General features: G+C 39.5%; 1 protein-coding gene across 1 annotated transcript in view; it reads left to right on the forward strand.

The window, feature by feature from the left end:
* Positions 1-2,101: 2,101 nt before the first annotated feature.
* Positions 2,102-18,339, forward strand: part of Slc26a8 (solute carrier family 26 member 8) — a 67,337-nt gene continuing 51,099 nt past the window's right edge. The window contains exons 1-4 of the mRNA XM_047558483.1: positions 2,102-2,171; positions 5,717-5,903; positions 12,600-12,739; positions 17,772-17,888. Of these exons, the coding sequence (XP_047414439.1) occupies positions 5,722-5,903; positions 12,600-12,739; positions 17,772-17,888 (439 nt within the window). The 5' untranslated portion in view covers positions 2,102-2,171; positions 5,717-5,721. The remainder of the gene's footprint in view (positions 2,172-5,716; positions 5,904-12,599; positions 12,740-17,771; positions 17,889-18,339) is intronic.

An 18,339-nucleotide genomic window follows, 5' to 3' on the forward strand; every position in this document is an offset into this window, starting at 1 on the left:
CCAATATGGAACCTGCCAATGGGAGGGGATTCATGGGAGGAAAGGCTAGGAGGAGCAGTTCTCGCGATAAGAGAGCAACAGCTGGGGACCAGAGGCAGGAACTCCCGGGAACTGTTCTTCAGGGCTCTAAAGGCGGACCCGGGAACTAGAGGACAAGTCCACAACCTAAGCCGCGTGCGCCTCTCCGTGGTCGGCGGGGAAATCCCTGGCTCTTTGGCGGAAAGCAGTAGTGACAGTGTTGGAAAAAGAGCCAAAAGATCTTCGAACTACGAATAGTCACCAGCAGACGAGGACCTGCTCCTCAGAGCCTGTTTCTAAGAAATACTTGCATAAAGAGGCAGGTTTCGTCCAGAAAGCTGTTGCATTGCGGTCTGTTCAAGGACATGTGGCTTACTATACGGGACTCTGACGAAATCCGTTCAAAAGGCAAATATTAGTCCTGCATCACAGTTAAGGTTTTCCATCCAAACTCTCCTAGTAGTTATTAAACTTTTCTGTGCAGTTTGTTTTTAAAAGCAGATTTCCGGGATTCACAGGGAATTTGGGTATATCAGAAGTAGGCATCAAGAATATGCACTTTTATTATATACATCTAGGTGGTTCTGATTCAGGAAAGTCTCTTTGAGATATTTTTTGAAATACCGTTGCCCTGAAGGCTTGAAAGTGACTCTGCCCTGAACAGAGTCAGGGGATTTTAAGAATCTGATTCAATGCCTCTCAGAATAGAACAGGCGAAGGAGTGGTCTTCTGGTGGTGTCACATTTAGGCACGTCAATTGGCCTTTCTTAGACCTTAGTTTTAGCTTCTGCAAGAGGATTCCTGCCCTGTTTTCACCTAATAGGGTCGTTTGTCAAGAATATAAATGTGAGCCAGGCATGGTGGCGGCACACCTGTAACTCCAGCACACCTGTAACTCCAGCGGCTTGGCAGGAGGATCACAAGTTCAAGGTCAGTCTCAACAACTTAGCGAGGCCCTAAGCAACTCACTGAAACCCTGTCTGGAAAGAAAAAAAAAAAAAAAAAAAAAAAAAAAAAAAACATAAAAAGAACTGAGGATGTGACTCAGTGGTAAAACACCCCTGGGTTCAATCCCTGGTACCAAAAAATAATATCAATGTGAATGGGCAAGGTATTATAACCCCATACCTACACCCACTATTATAAACCTATACCTATGTTAAGCTTGTTACAATGTTAACAAGGCATAGGTTTATAATAGTGAGTGTAGGTATGGGAACTTACGTTCTCTTAGCTATTTCTAGAAATAACTAGGTACAAGCCAGAGCGGGTACCAAGGGGCTCCCGCGGTCCAGGTATTGGGGAGAGCATCCAAATACCTCCTCTCTCTCCACCCCAGCTGCCATGCTTCTCTTTCTCGCCCCATTCTTGTCCCCCGCCCACTCGGAACGCCAGCGGGTTCGGGGGCAACGGCTTGGGAACCGCCGGCGTCCGCACCCGGAGCGCCGCCAGTCAGGCGGAGCCTTGTGAGACCCTAGCGCCTGCACTCCGCCCCCGCCGGGGAATCAGGTGAGCCGCTGCCTGGAGAAGCCGGTGAGCTGAGGGCTGCAGGTTGTGAGCGACGAGGCCGCGGCGCGGGTCCCAGGGCCGGGGCTGAGTCGGTCACAAGCAGGGCAGGCACATCGCGGGCGCTCAGTCAATATTTGTGCAATGAGTGAATGACCGTCGTCCCTGGGAGCTTATCGCTCAGGTACTGTCTCTACTTCGAAGGACCGTGTGGAATGGCAATAACGAGAGACAGCGGGCGCGTTTTGCAAGCGGGATCCTTTCACATTCGCTTGTCTATTGTCAAAAGCCACTGAACTGGCCTGCTGCCCGCCCTTCATCGCCTACGGCATCCATCTCCTCAGGCCTAAGCCCAGTCTCTCCCCGTCCTATCAGATCTCACTACTTTTGTTTGTCTTGTTCCCCAATACCCCATCCCCTTGCCCTTTCTCTTACCATCAAATCCTGTTTATGCATCTGTGGCCCCCTATGAAACTTTCTCCAACAGCTCCATCTCAACAATGAGTCTCTCCCACACCCGCTGATACACCGCGTCTCATTGAAGAAATCATCCAATGTTTATCTGTCCTGTGGTCCGTGGCTTGATTGTCACCTTGATTAATTACCTATTCCCAGCCACTAGACAGAGTTACTGAAGGATACTAAAGGTAATAAAAGTTCTTTGCTCATGCCTTTTCTATATTCCCAGTTCACTCCCCATAAAAACTTAGGTGGTTACAGGCAAAAGGTTGTTGCCAAGGGAATTACAAATGCTTATTTTAAATATTTGGAAGTGAATTTTGCCTTCCCATGATTGTAGAGAACATATGAAATGTGTCAATGTGTAGAGAAAGATATTCTTGCAATGCAAGTAATTTTCAGAATTTCACATCTGTTGGGGTCAATAGAAAATTGGCTTGTATTTGAAGTTTTTATTTTTGGCATTTAAAATACTCTGAACACAGAACCTGTAAATCAATGAATGGATGGATGGATATGGAGGATGAAAAAGTAGACCAAAAATGCCCATATTTTAACAGTGACCCCAAATTTGGCACTGAAAGGTTGACTAAAGATAATTAGCTTAGTTTACAGTGGTCCTTGTATTTTGTTCTGTATCAGAATCAGGAGAAAAGCTTCTTAATACCCTTCTGCAGGGTCACCCCCAGAATATCTGATTCAGTAGATCTTACTAAGTGGGGCCTGCTTGTCAGTGTGAACTTCTGGTCATCACATTATGTTGGAAAGGGTCCTGCTACTTGAAAACAAGTCACTAGGGTTTCTATGGAATCAAGAATGACATGATAGAGCTGCAGAAATTCCAGAGAAAACTACTAAATAATAATAATAATGATAATAATGAAATCCTATGTTTTTTCCTTGCTGTTTTAGTCATTTGATGAGACCTTTAAAGACACCTCTCCACCTGTCCTTCCTATCCTTCCTTGCTGTGTCCCACATTTACAACTTTTTTATGACTTGATAACCTCTCTCCTAGACTAATGTAACATTAATGGCTCCAATTAGTATTTTTGCCTCATTCCTCCTATCTCCAGCACCATCCAACAGAACATTCTGTAACAACGGATATTTCATATCTATACTACTCAATGTGGAAGCAACTAGCTGTCAAGCACATGTGGCTGTCAAGTTGCTAGTACAACTGAGGAGTTGATTTTTTAAAATATTTTTTAGTTGTAGGTGTACACAATATCTATCTTTCTTATTTATGTTTATGTGGTGCTGGGTGCTGAGGATTGAACCCAGTGCCTACACATGCGAGACAAGTGCTCTATCACTGAGCTACAACCCCAGCCCCTTGATTTTTTTTAAATTTTAATTAAGTTAAATTTAAATAGCCATGTGTAGGCCGTGGCTAGCATGCTGAACAACTCAGCTCCAGACCATGTTACTGACCCAATCTGTCTTCTCCAAGTACATTTCCATGCATATTACTGCTCTTGCTCCAAGACTTTGAATAGTTAAAAAAAATTCAGGTTCAACCCAGCATTCAGGATCCCCTGAGAACAATTTTCAACATACTTTCTTAACTAGTTTGAACTAGTGTTCAATTACTTGCCTTTTCTTATCTCTAATTTTATCCTGTTCTTTCCCCAAAATATCTGTTTCTGTTCCCTGCTTTCAATTAAGATGGAACTTAAATTGTATTTCCCCCATGAGAAGTATTATCTTCCCCATTCTCTGCGCACCCCCATGCTGGGATTCTTTTTTTTGGGGGGGGAGGGGTGTTGCCAAGGATTTAACTCAGGAGCACTTGACTACTAAGCCCAATTCTATTTTGTATTTTATTTAAAGACAGGGTCTTACTGAGTTGCTTAGCACCTCTCTTTTGCTGAGACTCCTTTGAACTCTCAATCCTCCTGCCTCAACCTCCTGAGTCTCTAGGATTACAAAGGCTAGGATTCTTAATATTGCTCTATAGGAGGTTACATGATATTAGGATATGGCATTTATTTTGGCATGAGAAAAATTGGGCTCAGATTCTGGTTTTGTTGTTTAATTGTTGTGTGATTCTAAGGAACTCACTAAACTCATCAGAAAAATGAGTATAATTATTATCAGAAAAAAAGTCACTTACCCTGTGGAAGATCTTAGTATAGGACAGGACAGCAATAAGTGATAACTATAATTTATAATGAAAGGAGATGAGAATATTTTTGTGTCTTTAACACCAGTATCTTGATAAAAGAGGTCATACACTGTTGATCCCCAGACCCACATCTAGTGTGGCGATATATTTTGTCAGATGTGCACTATGTTTTTAAAAATACATAAGGTAGGACTGAAGGATGTAGTTCAGTGACAGAGTGCTTACCTAGCATGTACAAAGCCCTCAGTTCAATTCCCAGCAACACACACACACGTAAAGTAATGGACAACATTTTACAAACCAGATAATCATCATAATTTGGAATTACAGCTTCTTCTGGAAAAGACCAAATCTGGACACACTGGGTCCACCATGACCCATGGCAACCATTGCTGGAGCTAAGCCAGTGGCTGCTTTCACCAGTAGCCACTGTCCCTGCCACCCTCAGTGTTCATACATTGCCTGTTTCACACCATCATGACCTCAGCGCCACTTATAGAACAAAATGGGATTCTAGACTTTTGATCTGACCTAGGATAGCAATTTTTATAATCTCAATATGCTTAGCAGGTTAATTATATCTCCAGGAGCAAACAAACTATAGTAATAGAAGTTTATTTGTAATATTATATGGAGAAAGTAAGAAAGATTGGTCAATATTCCTATGGGCAGGGGAAAGAAAGAAGGAAAAACATTATTTACATTTTAATGCACAGTTCTTTTTCTTTTTGTCAAAATCATGAAGTTCTGCTGGGTGCAGTCGTGCACGCCTGTACTCCAAGCAGTTTGGGAGGCGGAGGCAGGAGAATCGCGAGTTCAAAGTCAGCCTCAGCAACAGCGAGGCCTTAAGCAACTCAGTGAGACCCTGTCTTTAAATAAAATACAAAATAGGGCTATGGATGTGGCTCAGTGGTCAAGTACTCCTGAGTGCTACCCTTTATGCTACACCTTAATGCCACCAACTGAAGACTGACGATCATGCAAGAGAGATTCATTGAGGACCTGCTAAGTGTAAGGCACCATCCTGAGTCCTGGGGATTAACAAAGCCCTCCTGCCTCCTGGCCTTAACCTTTTATGGGGGAAAGAGACAAAAGGACAAACAAATGTTAAAGCAGGTATTGTCAAGCACTGAATTTTAGATAGGAAAAGAATTCAAAGACATTATCATAAGCACATAATCCTTAGCATTTTCTGTGAAAATTGGTGATTACTACTGAGTTTTCTTCTTAGTCACTTTCCTGCCACATAGACACACAGTAGAATATAAAGGAAACCAGACTTCCTAGCAGGACATGTGGAGTCCAGTCCTGATTCTAATTATTATTAAGTGACCAAAACTGTTTAAACTTCTGAGCCTTTGTTTTCTCCATTTAGAAAATAAAATAATACACTCCTACTTTCATATTTGGGTAGTTTCAAGTATAAAAATTATAGGACATTGAGAAAGAGTTTTGTAAAAGTGGACATTGAGAAAGAGTTTTGTAAAAGTGCTAAGTAAGTGCAAAATATTGCCATGTGGAAATTTTATTTCCTTAAAAATGTGCTGAGGGTCTAGATTTTTTTTAAAGATCTTTTTCTTTGATCTCTTTCCACTCATTCAGGAATAATGCAACCAGAAAGGAGCAGCCAGATTTACAGCTATAAATACTCTCAAAATTCCTTTTTGTATGATGTTAAGCGAGAAATATACAATGAGGAGAATTTTCAACAGGAACACAGGAGGAGGGCCTCTTCCTCTGGAACCATGGACATCAATATCACCACCTTCAGACATCACGTCCAATGCCGGTGCGTGTGCCCAGTTGTTCTCCTGCAGGGAGCCAGGCAGGACTGAAACCTATCCTGACTTCTTTACATCCTACTTCCTTCTCTGAATTCCTGTCATCAGAACCCTGCAGTTTATTGTATAATTTTTCTTCAGTTGTTTTTCATGGTTTGACTTATGGCACATTCTTGATTGTAAACTTCTTGGGCATTGTCTTAGCCTATTTTCTGTTACTATCGCAAAACACCTGAGAAACTTATAAAGAGGTTTGTTTGATTCCCAATCCTGGTAACTGGACGGTTCAAACACCAGGGTGCTGATGTCCTGGTGAAGACTGCCTGGCTGCCATCACAACATGGCAGAGAAGTGGAAAGGGAACCAGATATGAGCAGAAAGAGCCAAGCAAGGTGTGGGATCATAACAACTTGCTTTCATGGTACTGATCTAACCCCATGAGAGCTAGAACTCCCACATGTGAACATTAATGCACTTATGAAGATGGTACACCAACAGCCTAATTAAGGCTCCACCCCTTAAAGGTTTTACCACCTTCCCAGCACCACCGCATCAGGGACCAAGCTTCCTTCACATGAACCTATGGGGAAACAAACTACATCCATAACACTTTGGTTGTCCTCTCAATATCTATGGATGATGTTTAATAAATACGTTGTTCATTTAATCACCACTACCGTTCTCCTCACAAAAAGTAAGGCAGCTATGGTGGACTAAACTCATGACAGCTGAATGAGACCCATCTGACTTCATATCAACAATGCTCTTGGTCATCAACATAGCACCTACCACCACCTCTGATACTCACTGTGACTAGCTAGGTTCCACTGTTCAGAAAATCTCAACCCACTTCTATGCTGTGACCCTTTTAGCAATCTGATAAAGCTCTTTTTAAAATAATATTTTAGGGGCTGGGGAGATAGCTCAGTAGGTAGAGCGCTTACAAGCACGAGGCCCTGGGTTTGATCCCCAGTACCATAAAAAATAAAATAATATTTTACATTTTTCTAAAATTGTAGTAAGATATGCATAACATCAAATAGTTTATACTGACCATTTTTAAGTCTACAATTCAGCAGAATTCTTGACATTCACAATGTTATACAACCATCCACTATTTATTTGTAAAACACTTTCATCACTTCAAATAGAAACTCTACTCATTAAGCAATGACTCCCCCTTTTTTTCTTCCCCCCAGCTCCTGGTAACCTCTCTTCCACTTTCCTTCTTTGTAAATCTGCCTATTCTATTTGGTTTAAGTAGCATCATACAATGTTTTTTTTTTTTTTTTTTTTTTTTTTTGGTTTGGGTTATTTCACTTAGCATAATGTTTTCAGGGTTCATCCATGTTGTAGCATCTACCAGTACTTAATTTCTTTTTATGGCTGAATAATAATCCCTTATATTTATATACATTTTGCTTATTCGTTCATTACTTAATGACACTGGTTTATTTCCATCTTTTGGCTGTTGTAAGTAATGCTGCTAGGAACATTGGCACAGATCTGTTGGTGAATCCCTGTTTTCAGTTCTTTTAGGTATGTACCTAGGAGTACAATTGCTGGGTCATAGCCTAACTTTATGTGTAACTTTTTGAGAAGCTGGAAAACTATTTTTCATAGCACCTGCATCATTTTATATTCCCACCAGAAGGGTGCAAGAATTCTATTTTGTCCACATCCTCTCCAATGTTGGTTATTTTCCATTTTTTCACTGTAGCCATTTTAGTAGGTATGAGGTGGCATCTCATTGTGGCTTTTTGTTTTTGTTTTGCACTTTCCTGATGAGTAAAGATGATGAGCAACTTTTCGTGTGCTTATTGGTCATTCGTATATCTTCTTTGGAGAAATGTCTGTTCATTTCCTTTGCCCTTTTAAAAATTGGACTGTTTGATTTTTGTTATTGTATTATAGGAGTTCTTTAAACATACTTTTATCAGATATATGATTTGTAAGTATTTTCTCCCATTCTGTAGGTGGTCTTTTCACTCTATTAATACTGTCCTTTGATGCACAAAAGTTTTTAATTTGATGAATTCAACTTATCTTATTGCATGGACTTTGGGTGTTATATTTAAGAAATGATCGTCAAATTTAAGAATGTGTATATTTTCCTGTATATCTTTTTTTTGTGGGGGGGGGGCGGGCAATGCTGGGGATTGAACGCAGAGCCTTGTGTTTGCAAGGCAAGCACTCTACCAACTGAGCTATATCCCCAGCCCTCCTCTATGCTTTCTTTTAAGCATTTTATAGTTTAACTTTTAAATTTCAGTCTGGGATCCACTTTGAGTTCATTTTAGTATACAGTGTAAAGTAAGGGTCCGACTTCATTCCTTAGTATGTGAATATTACATTTTCCAAGCAAAATTTGTTGAAGAGACTATTCTTTTCCCATTGAAGTATCTTGGCCAGAATTATTTTTTAATGTATAAAATAGATTTATAAGGAAGATGGTTATATTAAAATGTAGTCACCAAAATATGAAAAATCTCCAAATTACATTAATAATGTGGGTCTCATAACTACCATAATTTTAAAGTAGTTATAAATATAAATAATAATAAGATATCTGTAGCAATTGTAATATGAAGATATTTGTAATTTCTACTAGTGACAAAGTCAAGCTCTGATTCTGCTGTGGTTTGTTATCAGTATCATAAATGAAGGAAATGCTTTATTTTTGTTAAAGGTTAGCAAACATAAAAATATGTTTTTCTATCTAAGTTCACCTATACCCCCAAATTCTGTCTACAGACTCATATGGTGGTCCATAAACTTCAGGTCAAGAATCCTTTGTGATCTATGTCATGATAATAAACCTCATTACTCAAGTTGTCCTCATTCCCACTATGGATTTATTAGTCCCTCTATCTCCTGGTTTATCACCTACAGTTGGCATGTGTTGGGGACAGGGAGCAAGGCCTCCACACAGCCCTGTTTCACCCCCCTCCAAGGCATGTTCCTTTGTCCATATCTTGCCTTTTATAAGTTGTGGTCTTAAATGTCCCTCTCTAATTCTATGTTACCACTCTGATTTCCTCTTCTCCAGGATACATGTCCAAAAGAGCATTTTTCCACATTGTGATTCTGAAAAATGATAATATGCCTTTCCTAACTGTACCCTCTTATTAAAGAAATTTCAACCTAAATTCTCTGCACTGTCCCAGCCTTGCCATCTGGACACTTAAATCCAACCCATCTGCCCTTGGACTTTTATAGTTGTTCTTATCTCCTTGTTTCTATTTTTTAAAATCTTTCAGTTTGGGGTTTTTTCTTTGTTTGTTTGTTTGGAACTAGGTATTCAACCCAGGGGCACTCAACCACTGAGCAATATCCCAACATCCTAGCTCTTTTTACTTTTTTATTTTGAGACAGGGTGTTGCTAAGTTGCCCAGGCTGGCCTCGAAATTGCCATCCTCCTACTTCAGCCTCCTAAGTCACTAGAATTACAGATATGTACCACTGTGCCCAGCTTATGTATTCTTTTATTTCATTCTTCTTTTTATATCTATTACTTCCAGAACACAATTCTCTCCATTTCTGATTTTTTAAAAATATTTCTTAGATGTTGATGGACTTTTATTTTATTCATTTATTTATATGTGGTGCTGAGAATTGAACCCAGTGCCTTACACATGCTAGGCAAGCGCTATACCACTGAGCCAGAACCCCAGCCTTCCATTTCTGAATTTTAACCAGAAAGATAGCACAGCTCAGTGGTTAAGGGCACCATTCTGATGTAACAAAGAATTCCACCATTATGTATAATTTTAATGCAATAACTTAAAAAATTAAAATCAGAAAATTTTAAAAGTCTAAGAATCAATCATTTAAAAGAGAAATATTCTAAATCCAGGCTGCTTAGTTTTGAATTCTATTTCTGCTGCTTCCCAGCTCTGTGACCTTAGGTAAGCTGTTCGATCCTTCTGTGTCTTATGTCCTCATCTGTAAAGTGGGCATGGTAATATGGTGATTCTAAGTATCTGAAGAGTAAATATTTGTAAAATGCCTTGGAAATAGGAAGCACTAGGTAAGTGGGTTTGATTTTTTTTAAGTAAATAAAATAATCTTTTAACTCCATCTCTTCCTTTCTGCAGAAAAGTTCTTATCTTTTTCCTCCATATTCTTCCTCTTAGCAACTGCAAATACTCCCTTTCTTGTCAAAAATCTCTCCTGTACTTCACATCAACTCTTAACACTCACTCTTAAGATGCCTTAACTAAGATCCAAAGTCACGTCTAAATACTTTTCCCATTCGCCCATTTGCTGCAGCTTCTATTCCTCTAGATTCCATTCACTTAGATCCTCATCAGCCCGTGATCATTTTATTTTTCACCGTGCCAAAGAACTTTGATGACTCTGCACAGAGTAGCTGGTCTTGAGCCAAGTGGCACATGGCAAGGAGGGACAAATGGACCATGTGAAGGAACAAACTGTTCCAGTGCCGTACTCTACTCTCCCCCACAGAGACTCAGAGAGAGAACACTCTTGGTGCAACTGCCTCAAATGCACCACTCTCAGAAGAAATGCAATGTGACATTCCTTCCAAATCAACATTCTTGCTCCAGTTCCTGAGCAGAATTTAACAGTGTCAGTAGAACTGTGGAGGTCGTGGAGTGAATAGAACCCTACCAGGGAACCAGAAGAACTGGCTTCTAGCCCCAGCTCTGCTCACACCACCGTGACCTTGGCAAAGTCATTTATACTTATTTGGCCTTCATACCTTAGAGATAGTAGTGCTTATGGTTGAGAGAGTCAAACATGTGAAATGACTTCTTTTCTGAGCACATATTTTAGCACTGCATATACTAGAGTTTTATTTGTTGTTATAGATAAGTCCCAACTGTCTAGCATAGCTCACAAGCGAGGAAAAAAAACAAAACAAAACAAAACAAAAATCCATATTCTTTGCTTACAACCCATGCTAAATTGTAAATAGCAAAAGGCAATTTAAAACCAAATTGGTTTGATTGATTTTGACTAGTGGTGATTCTGCTCTTTCAGATGATCTAAAGGTTAAACAGGTTTATTCAATCTCAGTGACATTGACATTTTATTTTTATTTTTGTTTTGACATGAGCTCTCACTCACTAAGTTGCCCAGGCTGATGGTAAATTCATGGGCTCAAGTGACCCTCCTGCCTCAGCCTTCCAGGTAACTGGGAGACTACAAGCACACCACTACACCTAGCTTTTAACATTGATATTTTGTACCAGAAAGTTCTTTCTTTTAGAGAGCTGTCCTGCCCATTTTAGAATTTTTAGCAGTATCCCTGGCCTCTACCTATTAGATGACTGTCATGAGAATAGACTATACCACCAAACATTGGCAGATATCCCCTGGGGCACAAAATTGCTTCTGATTGAGTTCATTGGGTTAAAGGATAATATATCTCAGAAGCCAATGGAAGCCAAATCTCATATGAATAAACTTGCACTCGAAGAGTAGGTGATGGTGGGTTGGGATAACGATGTACATGTGTTGTGTGCTTTGTAAATATTCTACTTAAAAAAATGTTGCTGGATGCGGTGGTTTACACGTGTAATCCCAGTGGCTTGGGAGGCTGAGACAGGAGGATGGAAAGTTCAAAGCCAACCTCAGCAATTTAGCGAGGCCCTAAGCAACTCAACAAGATGATGTCTCTAAATAAAATATATTTATGAAGGCTGGGGATGTGGCTTAGTGTTTAAGTACCTCTGGGTTCAATTTCTGGTACCAAAAAAAAAAACTTAAAAATGTTAAATGGCTTTTATTGGGCTTTTGTCAATGACTTATGACAATGATATAAACTGTCAAAGAACTGGAATAATTGTGAAAATAAAAAAGTATGCAAAATAATATATATGTATATATATGCCACATATATTTGTATATATATATATATATTATATGTATAATACACACACACACACACACACACACATACACATCTTTTTCTCTTTCCTGTTGTTTTTTTTTCAAACTGGGGATCAAACTCAGGGACACTCTACTACTGAGTGATATTCCCAGCTCTTTTAATTTTTTGAGACAGGGTCTCACTAAGTACTTGAGATCCTCCTGCCTTAGCCTTCTAAGTCACTATAGGCTTGTGTCACGGTGCCCAGCTTTAGAGTTTTTTCTTTACACAGCTAACTCCTTAGGCACAGAATCCATATTCTATATTTTCTATAAATTTCTACATATTACAGGTTAATGCCAGACAGAGTTCATGTTTGGTAGAAACTTTAGTATATGGGAATAATATGAACGTTAACTGCCCCTCCCCCACCTATCCACATCACATCTTAAAGAACTGTCCTTATCGTGAGGAAAGCAATAGCAGTTCATTTTTCTATTAGAAATAGGTACGCTTAATCTTTCCAAACATCCAAGAAAGCAGAAATAATGAATTTTAGTTGTTAACATTTACATAGCACTGGATCTCCAGGTTTTTTGGTAATGTCTGGAGACATTTTTGGTTGTCACAACTGGGGGAGGAGCGACTACTGACATCTAGTGGGTAGAGGTGAGGGATGCTGCTAAACATCCTGCAATGCATGGACAGCCCACAACAAAGAATTATTTGATTCGATGGGTTGAAATGTCAATAGGGATGATGAGAAGCCCTGCCACCTGGAAACAAGGGCTGTGCACTGCGCCTTTCTCCACTATGTGGGCGTTCTTTTTCCAGAACCTAATCAAATCTCTGCTCTTCTTCCTCACAGCTGCTCCTGGCACAGGTTCCTAAGATGCATGTATATCATCTTTCCCTTCCTTGAATGGACATATTCGTATCGATTCAAGGACTGGCTGCTTGGAGACTTACTTGCTGGTTTAAGTGTGGGCATTGTGCAAATTCCCCAAGGTAAGGAAGATTCAAACTCTTTTCACCCAAAGACAGTCTATCAGAACTTGTCTGCTTTCAGAGTAAACAATTACTAGTGCTAGGGGAAAATAAAAGAAATGTGAATTTTATTCACATCATTATCACATGTTCCTTCAACTGCCAGATTTCCAACCTCTCCAGGATGGTTCCAAAAGTCTTAGTTTAGTTTACACCCTTGAACACTTTTCAAAATATTTATTGGTTATCTTTGCTTAACTAATGATTTCATACACTGGATTACAATAGATCTCACTTGGCATTGGTTTTTGCTAAGAAACGGTTTGCCAGCTTCTCTCCAGCAGACACAGCAGCCCCTGGGGCCACTCTTAATTGACAGTTCAGATGTAAGACAAGGTCATACAGATACAAGTGGGAGCCCTTGGCTTTAGAAAGCTTGTTCCCCAAATAGGAGCCAACAACTCTTTTAACAGTCTCTTAAGTGTTGCTTCCAAGGTCCTAGAAAGGGCACTCCAAGATATCAGTGTCTCTTATGCTTAGAGAAGCCCAAAGCTAGGGCTTCCCACTGGATATTTATCTTTCATTCACAGTCCTCAAGATCCAGATGGAGTGCACTAATTGGGCTCATGTTTACCATACTGGTGGCACAGCTGACATTCTGTTATCACATCTCCAGGGAAACAGAGTAGAAAGTTAACCCAAGACCAAATTTGTCCACAGACAAAAGAATGGGTTTCATTACTCCTTTACTCACAAAATTTCACAAAAGTTCTCATACAGTCTTTTTGTTTGTTTTTTCCATACTGGGGATTGAACCCTGAGCCCCATGCATGCTAGGGAAGTGCTCTACCACTGAGCTACACCCCCAGCCCCCCACCTAGTGATTAAACATCCCCATTTCTCTGATCTTCTGGGGCCAACCAGTAGGGCTGAAGCTTGTGATTGTACAGATTGTGCAAAACACAAAAGGGACTAAACAAAGGGGCAAGTGGTGGCTGAAATCCAGTGGTGGCATAGGGATGTTAATTGGGGAAAATGAAATGCCTTTTAAAATATTTGTTTATTTATAAATTATCACACAGTAAATTTGTTCTCCCTCGATGTATAGTTCTCTGAATCTCAACACATGTACAAATTTGTGAAACCACCAGCACAATCTGGATACAGAATAGTTCCATCACCCCAACATCTCTCATGTGCCTTCCCTTTTTAGTCTCATACTCCCCTGACCTATAACCCCTGGTAACCACTGATGTGTTCACCGTCACCCAAGTTATGTGTCTTTAATGATACCATAGGAATGGAAAAATACAGTATACAACTTTTGAAGGCTAGCTTAATTCAGTCTTATGCCATTGATATTCATGCAAATTATTGTAGATATCAATATTTGTGTTTGTTTGTTGTTGTTGTTTTCTGTACTGGGCATCAAACCCAAAACCCTGCACAAACTAGGCAAATACTGATTTAAATCCTAGCCTTTTATATTTTTAATTGAGACAGGGTCTCAATAAGTGTCTGAGGCTGGCCTCAAACTTGAGGTGCTCCTGCCTTAGCATCTTCAGTAGATGGGATTATAGGCATGTGTCACCACAACCAGCTTGGTTTGTTCCTTTTCATTGCTGAGTACATCTATATTAATACATTTTCTATATGTACGTTACATTTCACAATAAAAATGGGGATGACTAAATTAATCACCAAAACTATTACTCTATTAATACCAAAAAAAGTAATTCAGACAGTGTGGTATTGCATAGATCAACAGTCAGGCCAAGAGAACAGAAAAGAGAGAGACACATATATAAATCACATGATTTATATCACATGTCACTACAGAGAGGTGCTTTTTAATGATAAATGATATGAAAAATATTGGATACAAATATGGAAACATTAGATCCCTATCTCACACCTTGCACAAATGTCAACTCCTGGTAGGTTAAAGACCTAACTGTGAAAGGTAAAACAATAAAGATTTTTTTAATAATAGAGGAGATTCTTTTCCTTCACAGTCTACCATCATAATCTTAAGATAGAAATGAGACACAAAAAGCAAAAGGAAAGGACCAAAGAAAAAAAACTGATAAATTGAATTAAGTAAAGTTGTTTTTTGTTTTTTGTTTTTTTGGTGGTGCTGGGGATTGAACCTAGGGCCTTGTGCTTGTGAGGCAAGCACTCTACCAACTGAGCTATTTCCCTAGCCCAAAACAAGTAAAATCTAAGAACTTGTCTATTTTAAGCCACTATAAAGATTGAAGAGCAAATCATAGGGCTGAGCATATAGCTCAGTAGTAGAATATTTGGCATGTATGAAACCTTGGGTTCATCCCTTAGCATCACAAAAAAGGAGAAGGAGAAGGAGAGGGAGAGGGAGGAGGAGAAGAGATAAAGAAAGAAAGAAAGAAAGAAAGAAAGAAAGAAAGAAAGAAAGAGAGAGGGGGCGGGAGAGGGAGGGAGGGAGGAAGGGAGAAAGGGAGAAAGGAAAAGAAAGAGTGAGAAAATCAGAGAATGGGAGAGAATATTTGTTATACATATACACAACAAAGATTTTTATTTGTAATATAGAAGTATTCCTAAGAATCCATAAAAAAACCAACGACTAGATAAGAGTGCTCAAAATCGCTAGTAATTGATGAAATGGAAATTGAAATTAAAATGAGTTGCTACCATACACACTAAAATTAAAAATCTGACAGTATCATGTGCCAGCACAGATGTGAACAATGGGAGCTGTCATATATTGTAGATAGAAGCATAAATTGCACAACCATTTGGAAGAGTTTAGCATTATCTAGTAAATGCCCCAGAAGTTATAATTAAGGGTGTATAATCTCAAGGAACTGGTATATCTGTGTACTGGGAGACATGTATAAGAATATTCAGAGGACTATTATTCATAATAGCCTCCCAGTTGGAAACAAAGACATGATACTGTGCAAACCTGGAGCAAAGAGAATGGGGGAAATAGCCGCGTCGGGTCCTGATACCCTTTTAGTTGGGGTTCCATTTCTGAGGATGTCCAACTACTCTTTGTACGCTTTTAATACATTTCCTATTTTGCAGGCTAATCTGAGCATGTTTTCTGTCTCCTACAATCTTGTATAAACTTGCTTAAGAAAAAGGAATGGGAACCTGTAAGTTACAAGGAACTTAGGAGATATTTTAACCATGTGAGGGCCACATTTGGATCCTGATTTAAACAGACAGTAAAATATAAAAGCAAATAATAATGTGCTAGAGATTGTCTCAGAACCTACCCCACCTCTGGTTCAGGGTCTGCCATGGGGCTGCAGTCAAGTTGTTAGTCATTGTAAGACCCTACTGAGGCTGGAGGACCTGTTTCCATGCTTACTCATGAGGCTGTGGACAGAACTCATAAGATCCCCTTCCAAGCTCACTTTTATGTTTACTGACAGGCCTGAGTTCCTCCCCATAGGCTGCTTGAGCATCTTCACAACATGGTAGCTGGTGAGACCAACTACATATGTGCAGCCCAAGACAAAATGGAAATGCAGGGCCCCTAGTGCAAAACTTATTTAGAAATTCAAGACAATGACAGCAAAGCATTAAACCTAGTGTGAGGTCCTTCCAAGCCCAGATCTCTATGTGACCACATAGGTCAGAAACCTTTGAGGACAACACTAGCAGTGGGTGACCTGAATGAGAGGAAAAGCCAAAGAGCAATGGAAATGGAAGCCAGTTTTTTGCAGCCTCATCTGGGAGGCTGCAAAAATCCTGTCATTTTTGTTGTAGTCTGTTCCTTAGAAGCAATTACTGTGTCTTCTCATACTTAGGGCAGGAATACCAATTGCCCATTGTGGATCCTCTTAGAGATCCTCCACCACAATGACCATTTATGAGATAACTAGGGATGTTTCAATATTGAGTGGATGGTGATGGTATTGTAGTCAAATTATAAGAGCCATCTTTTAGAGAGACATACTGAAATTTCTACAGTTCAAATAATTGAATATTTTGGATTTGCCTCAAACCAATACAAGGCAGGAGAGGATTGGGGTATAGGTGAAACAAGATTGGCCATCGGTTGACCATTGTTGAAGTGAATGATGGGCATACAGGAGTTCATTATACATGCTCTGTGTTTGTGTATGTTTGAAACTTTCCATTTAGAAAAGGCCTTGTTTGGGTAAGATGATAAAGCAGATTGTTGGACTCATAACTGAATTTCAATGAGTGTATTGGTATTATGTAAGTTGAGGAAAAGCCCTCAAGCCCAGGAAGTGTGAACTTAAAACATCAAAAGGATGACATCATGCATGTTAATACCTTTGCCTTAAAATTTCCAAATTCTCATGGTGCAACTTAGAAAAGAAAGTGTTTAAGGAGCTAACGCAAGAGATTGGGGTAATGGGCAGGTGGAAGAGAAATAGCACATATCAACTTGGAGTCAAGTCAGTTAAGTGTGATTCTTGCCTTGCCTCCAGCTCTATCTTCAGCCCTGGAGGGTTCCCAGGGCCTTCTTGTGCTAGACTAAGTATAGGGATGGGACTTCAGAGATACTGGAGCTCGGAATTGTATTGCCATGGTGTTTGCTTTCCATATTTAGTATTAAGACTTCACAGTGAAAATTGTTTCATTCTGTGATAAAGAATTGAGATGTCAAAGGCCATGGTAAATTAGGAAGAGGAGCTAGGAATCAGAGGAGATAATAAAAGATATTCATTAAGGGTTGTAGTCAAGGGATGCTATTACCACATTCAGTCAGCTATACACATGGATCTTCTTGTTGCTGTTGTTCTTTGAGATGGGGTCTTGCTGTGTTGCCCAAACTGGCCTCCAACTTGGTATCCTCCTGCCTCAGTAATCCCAAGTGTTGGGATTAGAGTAGTTAGGAGTACAGTCACAAGTCACTATGCCTGGCTTCACATGGACTATTTTTATTCTAATTATTCTTTATAGTTTCTATTTAAGGTGACTTTTGTGCATGCAAGGCAAGCACTCTACCAACTGAGCTATATCCCCAACCCTACTTAAGGTGACTTTTAAAAGCCAAACTACCTTTTCTTATTTACATTATCTTGCTTTTCAGGTCTGACACTTTCTTTGATGATAAGACAACTGATTCCTCCTCTCAATGTCGCTTACACAAGTTTCTGTTCTTCTGTAATTTATGTAATTTTTGGATCATGTCATCAAATGTCCATTGGTGAGTTCAGTTCTGAAACCACAGGAGGTAGATGAAGTTTCTACCTCAATCATTTACTTGTTGCTATGAAATCTGACTTAAAGTTATATTTAAGATAGAAAAGAGACAGAAGATAAATACGTGGTTCATATGGTTAGTATTTAGATTACAAAAATAAATACTTCTCCCAGTGTGTCATTACTAATGTCAGCACCAGAAAAACAGGCCACCAAGATGTTTCCCAAAGGAATTAAATGGCAGAGGTATTTCCTTGGTGAAATTGCCACATCTTGGAATCTGTCTGCCTACAACTCAAACACCCAAAAATGATTCTGCTAATACTCCAACCTTTAGCTGGACCCAATTCCCTTGGGCTGATTAATAATAGAGCTAGTCAGCTTATGAATTTAAAAATGAGAAAATTCTGTCCTATTAATCAAAACTCTCAAGTCCACAGATAAGCACTTTCCTT

This window comes from Sciurus carolinensis, chromosome 7 (assembly GCF_902686445.1).
Source record: "Sciurus carolinensis chromosome 7, mSciCar1.2, whole genome shotgun sequence".
Lineage (NCBI taxonomy): Eukaryota > Metazoa > Chordata > Mammalia > Rodentia > Sciuridae > Sciurus > Sciurus carolinensis.